The following is a 15239-nucleotide window of genomic DNA, read 5'->3' as shown; positions in this document are numbered from 1 at the left end:
TGACAAATTTTCATGTCTTACACTCTACAACTGGAGACATTAAATAGATACATGGCTTTTAAGATAAAGTGCATCTGTTCTGCTTTTCCAAAAATTGCTTACAGCTAAAATATTCTGTGTTATGCCTAGCTGATTCTTGAAATTATGCTTTTAAATTCAAAGACAAGCACTACAAATTCAGCTGAAATAATGAAAAAAAGACAAGTCAGTTACCAAAGCCCAAATTGTTGAAAAAGTCGTTGGAAAGAGAAAACCAGCTTGTTAGTAGATTTTTAGTTAATTGTTTGGGGGTGTGGTGGTTTTGTTAGTGGTTGTTTGGTTTTGTTTGGTTTTTTTGTGGGGAGTTATTGTTTTACCTGAAAAATGCAGATTGCAATACATAAACAGCTATGCTTTTTTACATCCAGATATCATACCTGTGTGAAGTATTTTCCATCTTGTTTCAGGACTTTCATTGAGAGGTCAAGAATCAACCGCAGAAACTCCCATGTGGAATCTGCATATAGAGTACGATTCAAAAACCAACCACCACATTACTGGGTTGTTCATTATTAGATATTCAAGACTTGCAACATATCTGCTGTTTAAAAAGTAGCTATCCTGTACTTTTTAAAAAAAGCAAACAAACCAACAAAAAAAACCAAACAGTAAAAAACCCACACAATCCATATACAATGTCAATGAATGGTAGAAGTATCTCTGTTTTTCTTCATAGTATTTTTCCAAACGTTTACAAGAAATTATAGAGCAGGGAAAAAATTTACTGGAGTGTGAACTCTCCAAATACTTTCGATAATTACATGAGTTTATATTATCCTGGAATAAGAGCACAGCTTTTCAAAGTACCAGGCACTTGATAATTTTTTCAAACATTCAAGAAAAATTCAAAAAGAACAGATGTGTTACTGCCATTCTTTGCCTCTCAGATTTGCCATTAAAAAGGCAAGAATCAAAGTATTTTTGCTGCAGTGAAGGGGCAGAAATGTGAAAAATCCTCAGAATTTTAGGAAAATGAATTAGGAGATTAACCTTCTTCTGGAGATGTGGAGATTGGAACTGCAGTCAGATCATTAATTACATAATCAAACATTCTTCCTTCTTTGGCATACCTCTTCAGTACAGGAATACAGTCTTCAATTAGAACCTATAAGAATGAAATAACTGTAGCTGGTCCTCAAAACACCCTTAAACTGATCAGGTTAAGAGGAACAAATGCAGATTCACAGGAACTAAGAGGAGGGGGAAAGTACAAAATCAAATATGCATTTTAGGGTCCATTTTCAACTTCTTACTGATGTAAAAGGGAGGAACAGTTGTTGAAATTACGACAATGACAACACTGGCAGTACAGGACTGCATTTCCTAGCTCTGTCACTGATTGCTGGGTGACCACTGTTCTACCTACCAAACAGGAACAACAGTTAGCAGCCCCACAATACAGGAACAAAATAAGGTATTTGTACAAAGGGCCACTGACTCTATTAAAGTAGCATGTGACTCCTCTGTTAATTTCTTTGCATGCTTTTTTTAGCTCACACATGTAAGCTAGTATCTGTGAGAGCTTTAAGGAGTAGTACTGAAAAGAGAAGATTTCCAGTGAAGATGTCAGATTACACCTGGGCTAGTTTGTTAGATCTGTCAAATGCAGCACATAAAACCTTAACTGCAGGAATGCATGATTTTTTAAAAAATTTTTAATACACTAGCAGTGTAACAGCAAGAGATTTTGTCTGGAAATCAATAATTTTAAAATGTGTATTACAAATTCAGATATTCTCAACAGTACAGGACAACCAACTTAAACATTTCTTCTATCTTTTCATCAATTTAAGGAACGATGTTTAATACTGCACCCTTACTAGTATTTCCTCTTTAATCTTAAGTCATGGCAATAAACATTCTCTATTTCACATTCCTTAAAAGCTATACATAAATATATTTAAGAGTTTGAAGACGGAGAGTTAACAATATTGTGACACTGATGTATACTTCCAACACAAATCTCATGGCAGCCACTAAAATTTGGAAGTGCCACAAAACAGGAAAAAAATCTTTCCCAAAATTAAGAAAAATCAGAAGACTTTTCCCCAAAACTTTCCCATAACAGTCTTCCAGGATAGGTATAACTGTATTTGAAATATCACTTCTAATGAAAGAAAAACAAAAGAGTTACCTGATAGCACTCTCCTTTCAGATTGTCTAAGACATCTCCACATGTTTTACGCATGTATTTTTTACACCCGTCGATCACCATTTGGTCAATGTTTGAAGCTGGTTAAGGCATTCTACGTTCCACAAATACTACAAGTGATAGTTGCTGTTTCTTCAGAAAGAAATTCTCAAGAAGGTGACATGCACAAAGGAATGGCAAGATATGCATCTTGGTATACATATTGGAATAGACGACCTTATGTATTTGCCTCCAGGTTTAGGAAGTGCTAATTTTTGTTGCCATTACTGTGAAAGCTTGAAATGTGAACAGTAGGGTGGTGTACTAAAAACTCCATAAAGCTAAACTAGGTTTAGACTTTAACCTACATTTTCTAAAAACAATTTTTTAGTTTCTAGCAAGGGGTTCCCAAAACCTAGGAGGATCAGCTTTTCATATGACTAACAGTGGTTTACATGACAAACTATTTGAACTACAGAATGCTCAAAACTTGATTTATATCAGTATTTTTAAGACAGGACAAGAGTTGGTCATTCTGCCACCAGCACTTTATTAAGTCCTGACATTCCTATTGATTAAACTTTTGCTTCTAGGGATTTTTTTAAAATCAAATAGGTTTCTTTAGAAAAAACAGAAGAATGCAAGAAGTCAGCATTCAGCCTAAACCAGACCTGACCTGTCTTCTGTTATCAGAGAAGTTCTCAGTCTGATGACAGAAGTGTTCCTTTCCAGTTCTATAGAAATTGCTACTCAGGAGTTACGGTATGGATCAGGAACTTGAAAGCATGTGCTACATAACAATACACAAATATGTACTCACTGGGTCTCTCTAAATCGAGAAAAAGAAATTTCATTTTAGATCCCATCTCCTCACACAAATCAGAACCTGATAGTTAATGATGCTCAATGCTAAGACATCAGCAGAAACCACAGGCTGAAAAATGTTGAAATGATCAGTCATTTGTCAAAGGATATCTCTACCATAGTAACCATCTTTGGCTTCAGTTTGACTATCTCATATAGTATACCTCCGTCACCACCTCCTAGGATTAGCACTTCTTTCCCAGCGTAGTCTTCCTTTCCACTGCCCATTATGGCTTGAGTATATGCCAGGTCACTCTCTGCCAGATCTGAATGGAAGGAAGAGAAAGAGTTGGACAGAAACATCACAACCTTAATTCTCCTCATTAACTGGTATTAATTTGGTATTAAATCGAAGGTGATAAAATACAGACCAAAGCAAGGGCATCTACAGAAACAACCTAGGTCTCAGAGACAGTCCAGGTCTGCTGATTTACCCAAGCTAAGGAGATCCTCCTCAGAATCCCACACAGGATTTCTCTGGTTCTCAATGCAAACCCAGCAATGGCTACCACAGCATTAGGAAGTACTACATGCCAAGAGAAGCAAAGCTGTAGAGCAAAACAGTCAGTACTTAAGACTGAGGTCCACGCTTGATACTTCAATGGGCTATCACCTCAGACTAGTGCTGCAAGACATGAATCAGGAGATTTTTTGAGAGCACACTCTGAACTCCAACTAAAGAGAACAACCTAGGTCTGCCTCAGTGGATGCCCTGCACAGAAGCACAAGTATGACTGTTAACACCTGACTGCAGAAGGGCCATGAAGCACAACTGCTGCTGCTGCCTTATTCACCATTAGCTTCAAAGCAGCAATAACATTCCTAAGCTCTAATAACAGATCTGAGCTGCAAGAGCAAAGCTTTGCACAGCAGCACATCATGGCATATCCCATCATTCTGCCTGGTGATCAGCACTTAGCTTATATGTGCACAAGAACAAAATGACAATGCAGCATTTTAAAACCCTTTCTATGAGGCACATTGGGACAACATCCAAATAAAACCTCATCTCCATGAAACTGATGCAAATTTCTGGCCACAAGTACAGAATATGTAAGGTGGTGATTTCAAATAAAGTCTAACTGAATTAGAAAATACCTTGCTAATGAATTCAATAAAAAAAACACTTTTCAGCTGCCATCTGCGTAGAAGTTCCCCTGACAGTTGCAAGAAGGCTAATTGAATAGTTATGGGTAATTCTGGTGATTTAGAAAACCTATAGCCAAATTTCTTTTTCACTCTGCCATTAAACTGGAATTAAGTACTCTACCCCTAGACTGCAACACACCTCATGTACCTCAGTCAGTACTTTTCAACATAAGTACTGAGGATTTTACAAAGTATACTCCTTGATGCCTACATTTTCTAGCACACAACATTCTTATCCAGCTTAAAAGAAAGCATAGTAACTCCTTTTATCCCAAATCCACTTTCAAAAATACAAAGATCAGCAGGCACAGAGTACCACATATAAACCACAGAATGATTTGAGTTAGAAGGGACCTTTAAAGGTTGTCTAGTCCAACCCCCCTGCAGTGAGCAGGGCCAACTTCTCCTAGACCAGGTTGCTCAAAGCCCCATCCAACCTGGCCTTGAACATTCCAGGCATCCACAGCTTCTCTGGGCAGCCAGTTCCAGTGCCTCACCAGCCTCATGGTGAATAATGTCTCTCTTATATCTAATTTCAATCTACCTTCTTTCAGTTTAAAGCCATTACCCTTTGTCTATCACTACACACCCTTGTAAAAAGTCTCTCTCCAGCTTTCTTGTAGGCCCCTTTAGGTACTAGAAGGCTGCTATAAGGTGTCCCTGGAGCCTTCTGTTCTCCAGGCTGAACAACCCCAACTTTCTCAGCCTGTCTTCACATGAGAGGTGCTCCAGCCCTCTGACCATCTTCACAGCCCTCCTCTGGATCCACTCGAGCAGGTCCTCCCATAAAGATTTGGTCACTCTTCTGATTAACTTAAGAGTTCAACTGAGCATTTTGAAGAAGACAGAGTCAATAGACATTCACTAACAAAGCAGTTAAATGGGTTAAGACACAGCTGTACTGCATCTCACTAAGCAGGTAATTCCCTTAGACACATGGGAGCAGCAGGATTATCACCCCCCACACACACCAGCTCCTACTTCTTCATATATTTCTTTAGAATTCCACTGTGTTTTGAAGACTGACAAAGTAACTTGTTTTACTGTTGAAGAAAAGCACTCAAGAAGTTGGAATTGCAAAAAATACATAAAAGCTCATATGAAAGAAAGGAGTAGAGTAAGCTCTGCTAGAGAACACTTTTTTATTCTCCTGTGCCACTTTCTACAGTGGAGATGACAACTTTGGAAAACAGAATAAATCTTTTTTTGTACTCTAGATTTTACATTGGTCAGCCTTTCTGATTAAAATACCTTATATACAGGAACAGATATAATGTGTACATGCATATATGCAGCTTCCTTTATCAGAACCATGACCCTTAGTAATCTATTAAAACTGTGCCATAGCAAGATAGAAAACACTTCCTACAATTTCATGCAATAGATCCCTAAATGAGATCATACTTACTAACATCCCCACTGAGGATAAGAATATTCCCAAACTGTTTTGAATGCAGAATTTTAATATTCTGAAAAGGTGAATCTTCATCATAAACAACTTCATCTATGTCATACTCCACCAGGCGCCCATCAGCAGTGGGCCAGTATCTATCAATGACACCTCCTCTCAAAATGGCTGGCAATCTAGAAGGAAATAAAAAAAATGATTACAAAATACTTTAGAACGTTTATTTTTTTAAAAATCCTTCTAAACACCCTGTGGATTCACCATAGTAAATAAATAATATTTACAAGAGGAATCTAACAAAACTTGCAGGATTTAACACTCAGATTTAAGAAACATATCAGCTATATCTTAAGTATACGTAACTTGCTAAGGCACAGATTAAATATAAATGGTTCTTCTTTATGTACAGCTTCCACAACACGCATGTGAATCTCTGTGTCCTGAGGCAGGGAATTTATGTAATACACCAGGTTCTGCAGAAGAATCAGCTGATGACTAGAACTGGACACAATACAAAAGCAGAATGCAGACAAAACACAATGACAACACCTCTTCCCACTGTCAGCTCAGCTAAAAATGCTTTTTATTTAAGATTGGGGATCTCACTCTTCTGAAGTTGTACCAAGAAACATTTTAAATACACACACAAACAAAAGTGAACTATTCTACTGATTCAAATTGAGCCAGGTCTCCCTGCAGTGTATAAGCACAACCCTTGATATCAGCTGATGGTTTGCATTACTTTTAAAAAGTAGTTCAAGCATCTGCATAGATTGGTGTTATTGCTTTTTTTTATTATTAAACTCTACACAGACATATCTTGGTTCAAATCAGTATTTCACCTGTAAAGACAAACCATATTTGAAATGGCAGTGATTGATCAAAATGATTGCATTCCATTTTAAGTAAAATGTGCAGGTACAGAGTTCAGATTTCTCACACACACTTCAGAGTTAAGGGTTTTTTTGCAGAGTAGGGTGTAGTAAAGACTAGACAGAGAGAAGCTTCTTCTAAATTCACTATCTCAAACATTTCAGAAATATTTTCTACCCTCAGTGAGCCGCAAGATGGCAGCACATAATGAGCATTTATTCACTATGTCAAGACAACAAAAATGCAGGAACAACTTTTCCAGCAACATTAGTTCTATTGGAACTGCATGTGTGAAGCTAACACCAGAAGGTTGCAAAACAATTTAGGGGGTAAAAAAAAAGATTCACACCAGATTCCTTTTCTAAGAGGTTCATCTAGATCAGTTCAGACTTTTTACTGACCCATTTTTAACAAGTTCCTATCACAGGGATTCTACAAACTCCCAATATAATAGTTCAGTATTAGCATCCCTACAGTTTAATATATAACCTTGTATTTAAGGGAACCAAAAATGTCAGAAGGCTTGCAAAGTCTCCCTCCTTCAGTTATAAGTTACATTTAAAATAATTGCTACAAAACATTTCTATCTTCTTGGCAGATCACTAAGAACAAAAGTTCCTCCAGGGTTTTCACCACTTGTACCCAAAGCCAGCACCACAAGATACAGCAGGGGCAGAGCTGTGGGAGAAATATCAGCAAGAAACTTTGTCAGGGCAGGGCCTCCTCCATGGGGGCTTGAGATGCATTTTAGCTCCAGCCCTCATGCCCAGTCCCCACCCAAGCTACACTGCAGCTCTTCCCAAGTCTTTTGCCAATCCTTGACACTCAAGCTCACTCTCAGAGCTGCCTTACTACTAAATTCCTGCTCGCCTGGTCCATGAGCTGTGGGATGTGGCCCAGAGGGTTCAGTCTGCTCTTGATTCCTGTTTGCGTTTTCTCCCATCATTTCATGCAACCATTGCAGCAAATTAAAGAAATAACCCTTGTCCAAAGTAAAAATACTGAAGATGAAGCTTAACAAAATGACAAACCTCACTGTATCTTCAACTCTGCACTTAAACAATTTGAAAATATTGTTGAAAAAACCCATGCATGAACTCATGCTCCAGGCTATCCATTGCAGTATAGCAAAGCATTAATTTGCTTATTATCTTTAGCAACTATGCAGGCAAGCCACATACAGAAGTACATATACAAACTTACCGTTTCACCCTTTTTATATTACCATGAAACAATTCTTTCATTCTTTCTTCTACTTTGTTTAGAAGCTGAAAAAATGCAAACAGAGATAGAAATTATAGATGATCACTTAATGTAAAATATTTGTTAAATTAGGCTACTTGGAAAGCAATAAAAAGTGGCACCTGCACTGAAAAGCTTTGAAATGTAACATTAGAAGCCTATGAATATTTAACTGGTTCCCTTAGGCTTGTTACTAGCAAGAATAAGCACATTGTAGCAGTTATCATCACTGTGTTTAACTGTCCTCCAGAATAAAATTGTCTGTGCCTGAAAGGTCTGGCTAAGAGGGAACACGGAACCCTACAGGGCTTCATTCCTGCCAAAGCAGTGGCCAGTTCCCCTGCAATATCCAGTTTGATGCCTTCATATCAGGGAAGATGATACTTTTCTCTGTGAGGAAGAAGTTTGAGAATAGAGGCTCCTCATCTCTCTGATTAGAAAAAGGAAAAAAAGTCATCCACTAATACACCAGGTTGCAGGTTGAGCATCACTTCTCCCTCACTGCCCTGGGTGCCTGAATAGACCTGAGCCCTGACCAAGGCTGCTATCACTTTACAACTTTCACAGCAAAAAACACAAGGCCCAGGACACACAAGACTGTGTGTGCGCACACACATGTGTCTGCAACTACTACAGGTGTTGCTACTCATCTGTAAACATTCAGGTGTGAACTAAATTTGACATTTAAAAGTCTTTCACTAAGACATACTTTGATAGACTTGAAGAAAAGGGAGTCCCCATGCAGTCTGATAAGCCCAGTTAGATAAGCATCACCCATACCTGATCAACTTCCTCTCTTCCTTTCATAGGATCATTGTAGCTCTGCAGATCCACCAACACTAATCCATGAGGGTGAATTCTCAAATTGGCAAAACTACAAAATAAAGAGATAGCAATGATGATTTTATTACCAAAAATCAGAGTGAGTGAGAAAAAAGTCTGAAATTAGTTATATTAAATTCAGAAGGCGCATTTCCTTTTCTAGCCATCTGTAACTGTTGACAGTATCAGGTCCATTCTTCCTTTGCAAGTCAAAAAGCAGCAAAGTTGCAAGAGCATGCTAGTCACTACATAACTAATAAAAATCAGCAGGCAGCAAGGCAGTGAAACAGGATGTTTAAATCAGAACGGCTATAGTATAATGGGAAAACATAGCACCTACTAGTCTCAGCTCTTTAAATAAGGCCTACTTGAACAGGTGTGTTGGTTTTGTTTGGTTTCAGTTTTCAATTGAAATCAAGCCTCAACAAAACAAATGGACACTTTTACTTCTCAGGGGTTTGTTTTTAGTTTTTTAAACTTTATAGCAACTAATCACAGATACAGCGTTGACAATCAAAGCTGAATAAAGATTTATAAACCATAGCTTTGACCAGCAAAGAAATTACAGTAGCAAACTCTCACTGACGAATACAGATAGACAAAACTCCTACTGTCTATCTGTGTTCATCAATGAGAGTTTGCTGTGATTTCTTTGCTAGTCAAAGCTATGGTTGCTCAAGGACACTTATTGTTTTGCATTTATAAATTTTTATTCAGCTTTGATTATGAACGCCGTATCTGTGATTAGTTGTAAAAGCATTCATTATCTAAAGTTTATAATTTTTGCTAACTGCTAGATGACCAAATGACAAAACCGAATGAAGTAATTCAAGAATAAAAACACTACTGCTGGCCAAAGCCAGCAGAAATCTGTAGCTGTGATTGGTTTCTCTGCCAACTGTAAACACAAGTGTTACTCGCTTCTTTTTGGAACATGAGCCTGGGAAGTCCCAGGCATTCCTGAAGAACACAGGTCTTCACTTCAGGAGGAAAGATGTTTTTATACAATACACACCCACCATGTTTCCCCCTCCCAGGTATCTCAGTCTTTCAGGGACTCTCTCTACATCTCAGCCATTGTCCACCAGGTGTCCTCCCGACATGGTTTTCATTAGAGACCAGAAAACATCCCTACTCTCAATGGCCATTAAACATAACCACAGAATAGCCTTAAAATACATATTCTCCCCACACCAGGAAATTCCTCTTGCATAAAATAAACCACACTATTTTACCCTGATGAAAGGATGAACAGAAAATAGTCAAGGAGTAAACAAAGTTGTTTTTTTCTTTTAAACTAACGGCTAGAGTGCTACCACTTAAGAGACCAATTCTATGAACTAATTAGATGAATAAGAGTGTTTTCAATATTAAAGACATTTCTAAGGCAGCTTTTTGTTTCTCTCATACAAGCTATATAAGAAAGTGTTCAGGGAGGAGACCAGCAAACTCATTCTACTGTCCTGCCAAAGCCAAAGGAAAGCAGAGGAAGCTGTTGCAAACCTCAGATAAACATTTTGCCTGCATGTTTTAGGATGCTGTGCCCCACTTGCTGGTGACTGACACAGTTCAGTACTTTTGATATATGGGCCACTTCATACTTTGCAGCTTAAGTTTGTGTCTGTACCACTAAGACACAAGTAGGACTGTTAAAAAATAAAAATAATAATAAAAAAGAACAGGACACACACATTCTGCCTTCTCCCCCCTCATTCTCTGCAGATCTTCAGGGTTTTTAAACACTTCCCTGTGACTTTGCAGTCACCTGAACCAAAAGTACTCAAATTGGTTGCATGCTTCTCCTAGAGCCTCTTGGTACTCAGCACAGGGGGAACAGCTACTGCAAAGGATGGGCCTGGAGAAAATCCTATCAGGATTCTATGATTTCCATGTCAGCAAGAGTTATTTTGTAATGTGCCTAACATGAAAAAAAAAAAATAGTGAGGCATAAGTTTAAGAACAAACAGCTTTATTGCAAGACTCCAGCAGAGAATTTTTTTTTTTTAAAAGAGAGAAAGACAAAAGAGCAGAACTCACTAGTTGGACACACTGGTCACTCCATGTGGTTTTGGACACAGCTATTCACAGTTAAAAGGTACATTTCTGGTGAAGTCAACAGACCTGTTTCTAGTGCCCTCAGAGTTGCAGCACTACAGACAGAAATAAGTATTTGCAGTTCATTAAACAGCACTGTTATCAATGTCTCTGAAGTCTGGCACGGTGCCAGAAATATTTGCACTTTTAGAACAACATTTTATTGGTTTATTCCCATATTCCAGGGGTTGCTATTTACACAGATAAGCAACAGATTGTCCCATGACTTGAGTTCCCTTTTAAATTCCTTTTCTGGAATCACACAGCTGTCATAAGATTGGACAGCTGACAGAGTCTTTACTTCCCGTGACTAAATGAAATATTTCCTCAGCATGTGATGTTACTGCCTTTGCTTTGGGATCTTTTGAGTGTGAAGAAAGGGGAGGCAGAGAGGAAGGTTGCTCTGAAAAGCACAACCACACAACTTTTCACTTATTGTAAGTGATATAAAAGCATTAGAATACACAGAGAACAACATTGCAGAACCATCATTCATTTTGTCAAATTGTTACCTCTACCAGACTAGCAGGGTCCTGACACCTGAGGGAAAGGGGAAAAGAGATGGAAGGCAGGCACCAGGCCGGAACAGTGTAGCAGGGCAAAAATTTAAGTTCTGGCTGATAATCTCAGACAGTTAATTTACGGTAAACAACCTTGACTGAAATTCAAAATTCTCCAAGAGGCTGACACGCATCCAGATTAGTTATACTTTGGTTAAAAGTCACTTGTCTGGAAATTAACAGCCAAAGCAAGCTAAAATGTCTGTAAAGATTTAAATACGCAGCAAACAGTACAAATGTACATTCATAAAAGTGATCAGAGTAGTAGCATTAAGGCAATAGCAGCAGGCCAAGGCCAAACCCACAAAAGACTTACTAGCTTTTATCAGCAGATAGCAAAGGCTGTGCTGGCTTTTGTTACTTCACACTTGCCTGCTTGGCAGAATGCACATAAAGGCAGGTTTTCAGCAGCAGCACCAGCTCTTCTAATATTTAGAAGGTTAAGAGCCATGATAATACAATTTCTATTTTCTACCTAAGAAAATATAGCAGAGATTACTTTACAGTCCAAATGAGGGAAAAAACTGAAAAAAACCACTTCTTCAAAAGTCTCCCCTCCTGCATCTTGTCATACTGAAAACTTTAATTCTTATTTTCAAAATAAAACACCTGCTGTACCTTTGGTGTGTGCTCACATGTACTTTCATAAAAGTAGTAAGTAAAAAGCTCAGTGAGGAGGGATACTCTCCATTAGGCAGCAAAATTTGCACATGAAAAGCAGCCCCGACTTGATTGCTACTATACCTGCCACATCTCCTAGGGTAGCACTTAAGCTTTTTGTGCTTTCATGCAAATGAGTCACAACTACAGAAACAATTCTATTGAGTGCTACATGTTGTCCTGAGTTCTTGCCACCTGAACAAGAGGGAATATCAGATGTTAAGAAATAAATCCCAATTGCACAAATCAAAATGTAACTGTTTGAAACTGAGACTGGTTTGGATGAGCATCCTCTTTACTTAAAAAGAGCCAGAAGCCAGGAGATCAACACATTCTAAGACAAAATGTGAATCCCACCTTAGTTACTTGTACTGAAGAGGAAGAAATATTGCAGTCCTACATATCTAAGAAAGGATTCCCCCCCTGCCATGCCCAGGGAATAAAACAGGATAGACAGGTACCTACGAACACCTCTTCATCTGAAGTTTTTATCTGCTGACAAACTAACTTCCAGCTGCTATAGAATAGTTCAAGTGTTTGAAAAAATAGTTTAACAATAAAAGCATCACCTGTCAAATTACTCATGAGGAAGGAAACAAAAAAATCTGCTTATAGTTGGAAATCTCAAAAAAATTGTCATGACATTGTTTTGATAAAGCATACTCTCTTTAAAAATGCTCTTCATCTTAATTTTAGGCACCTGTTTTTCCACTATGCCATTATTCCTGTTCTCTTTTTACAAAAGAAAAAAATTAAACCAAGGAAAGCTAGCACAGTTTGACATAGCTGCTGGTTCCTAGCAACTGCTTCTGGTTTTTCAGACCATTTTTGCACTCTGGGTTACTCCATGAATAAACTACAATATTTTTGCCCGAAACAAGGAGCTGAAGAATGTTCATCCTGCTCCTTTAAAATATACTGACTAGCATATAGAGTGGTTAGCAAAAGACTAACACAGAAAAGAAATAAGTAAAAACACTTATCCCTCATTTCATGGTGTTAACATACACTCATGGTCTGAGTGACACACAAACCAGTTTCAGCTGAGTAAATTTTGCACTGTTGTGAACAGTGGAGTCAAATGCCAGCAAGATTACACTTCTCTAAACAATAATTCAGACATGGAAGCTAAAAATGGATGTGCGTATAGGGAAGGTTAAAGCTTTCCTGAAAGACAGTCTTTTACTATAGAAACAGTGACTCTAAGTTTCAGGTTTTGTGGGTTTTTGAAGAAGTTCCAGACAGAACATGACAGGGGAGGGAACACAGATGTACAAAGGAAAAGAAAACCCCTGGTAGCTGTACACAGTATGTAACAGAAGAGTACTTGTTCACAAGCAGTGATGCTATTAAAATATAGCATTAGTTGAGAACATACTCAGTTTCCAAATATTAGCTTTAATTGTTTTCTCCTTACCCTAGATTTATTTAATAGCACTTTTTTTAATCTGTTGAGGTATACTGGGCCCTATAACTCTGTACAAAGTACCATCTACATCAAATGAGATAAAGACTTCACATTCCTAACTTTAACTGTCCAGTCTAAGCTAGAGTAAATGACACTTCAGTAAAAGCATGCTGCTCAAGGTGATCCTGAAAACATTCTGGAAGTGATCTAAAAAAAAGCACAGCTCAGGAAAACAAGACTGCTGGGGCCCCAAACCTCAGACAGAGCTCCCCTCCTGCATGAGCTACTGTTCCCTAACAGCGTTTGGGCAAGGGGGCTGGCAGAGCCCACGGAAAAGTGTCTGTTCCTACCACTACAGACAGAGACTTGAGTGGCTCAAGTGAGCCATTTCCTGCTCAGCTCTACAGCCTGGTGTCAACCCCATTAGTAAATGTTTTCAGCTGAACTTCCCTCAATTAGGTCTTTTGTCAGAGTAAAGCACATCGAGCAGGTAGAGTTGCCACATGTGGCTTCTGCTTGCTTAAATTCAGACAAAGGAGAAGGGGGATCTGTCACTTTGGTAGTGCCAACAGGAAAACAGGGCTTAATCATGCAAATCAGCTCCAATTTGTTTAACCACCACAGCCCCCTACCGGGGCTGTTCACAGGGTAGTGACAGTTTTGTCAACAGCAGCACCCACAATTCAGCAATCTGTAGGTCTGAAAGATGAAGCACCCAACAGGCTATGGGGGTTCTCTGCAGACTTTGGGTTGTAGACACTGTTTAGCAACATATTACTATCTCGTTTCAAACATTATTTCCTGGGATTAGTACCCAGCTTGTTACATCAGTTGCACATCTTTTTGTCTTGCAATGCTCAGTCACCTTTGGCTGGTTAAAAACGAGTTTGCATGTGCATACTCAGAAAACCCCTACACACACACACTGCACCAACTCACCCATATCTCATATTGGACAATGTCTGTGCCCAGTAACACTTAGTCATCCTTACAGGAAACTGCTCATGATGCACCTACCCACCATTCTTTTTTCCCCTCGGCTTTTTACTACTAGCCACTTATTTTCCAGAAGTATACTGTTTTGCAGGGAAGGAAGACAAAGTCTGCACAGCCTGACTAATTTCTTCCTACTTGTATCAGATATTTTATACTTTTTTAAACTAGCATAAAACCGTTAAGACACCTTAGGTCTCTAAAATAAAATGCAGACATAAAATTGCTGGCATTGAAATAAAGCCTACTGAATTTGTATCAAACCCTCTGTATGTTCACCAGTTCATCCTTACCATTCATGAAATACTTCTGTTTTGCAGATTTTAACCTGTCCAGTCTATTGGTTTACATGTTCAAACCCTTATAACTTCAGTTAAATGAAACAAATATCAACTGACATTAACAGAAATACACTGTTCAAGGCTGCCTTTGAAAAGTATATGTGGTTTCCTTAAGTAACCTGAAAACCCCAGAAAACAAAACTGCTGTAGTCCCAAAACTCACAGAAAGTTCTCCTGCATCTGCTGCTGTTCCCAATTTGGTGTTTAACTGGGCTGGCAAAATACAGAAAAGTACTTTCATTGACACCACTACAGACAATAAGTTGTCTAGCTAAAGTGAATAATTTCCAGGGAAGATAAAGCCAGTATGAATGGAGTTCAGATAGCAATTAATATACCAAAAAGAAAGCAATAACCATTATTTATTAACATTTAACACTGCACCAGAAAAAAAAAGCCACTTGCAAAATGAACATTCTTTTAATATTCAACTCTTCCATGCATGCATTCTTGTTCTTCATTCTTCAGTTTCGAGGCTGTAGCACAAGTTGCGATTCTTAATTATATTTAGGATTCTCTCCTGCATAGCTTCTCTTAGCAGCTCAACAATTTCTAGACCTGACTTACATTACAACTTCAAGAACTTATTCCATAAGGGTTAAGAGTCTCCATTAGCAAATGTAATTTTGAACTGACACCACTTATACACAATTTA

At 38.3% G+C, this 15239-nt stretch overlaps 1 protein-coding gene across 1 annotated transcript in view; it reads right to left on the bottom strand.

The window, feature by feature from the left end:
- The window catches only part of SMS (spermine synthase), a 51232-nt gene that overhangs the window by 14414 nt on the left and 21579 nt on the right, over positions 1-15239 (bottom strand). Inside the window, exons 3-9 of the mRNA XM_065644913.1 lie at positions 8487-8580; positions 7668-7732; positions 5592-5767; positions 3146-3300; positions 2174-2263; positions 1030-1144; positions 417-496 (exon numbers count right to left, since the gene is read on the bottom strand). Coding sequence (XP_065500985.1) covers positions 417-496; positions 1030-1144; positions 2174-2263; positions 3146-3300; positions 5592-5767; positions 7668-7732; positions 8487-8580 — 775 coding nt within the window. The remainder of the gene's footprint in view (positions 1-416; positions 497-1029; positions 1145-2173; positions 2264-3145; positions 3301-5591; positions 5768-7667; positions 7733-8486; positions 8581-15239) is intronic.

The sequence above is a fragment of the Caloenas nicobarica genome, chromosome 1 (genome assembly GCF_036013445.1).
Source record: "Caloenas nicobarica isolate bCalNic1 chromosome 1, bCalNic1.hap1, whole genome shotgun sequence".
NCBI classification, from domain to species: domain Eukaryota; kingdom Metazoa; phylum Chordata; class Aves; order Columbiformes; family Columbidae; genus Caloenas; species Caloenas nicobarica.
This window is presented reverse-complemented; position numbering and strand designations above follow the sequence as displayed.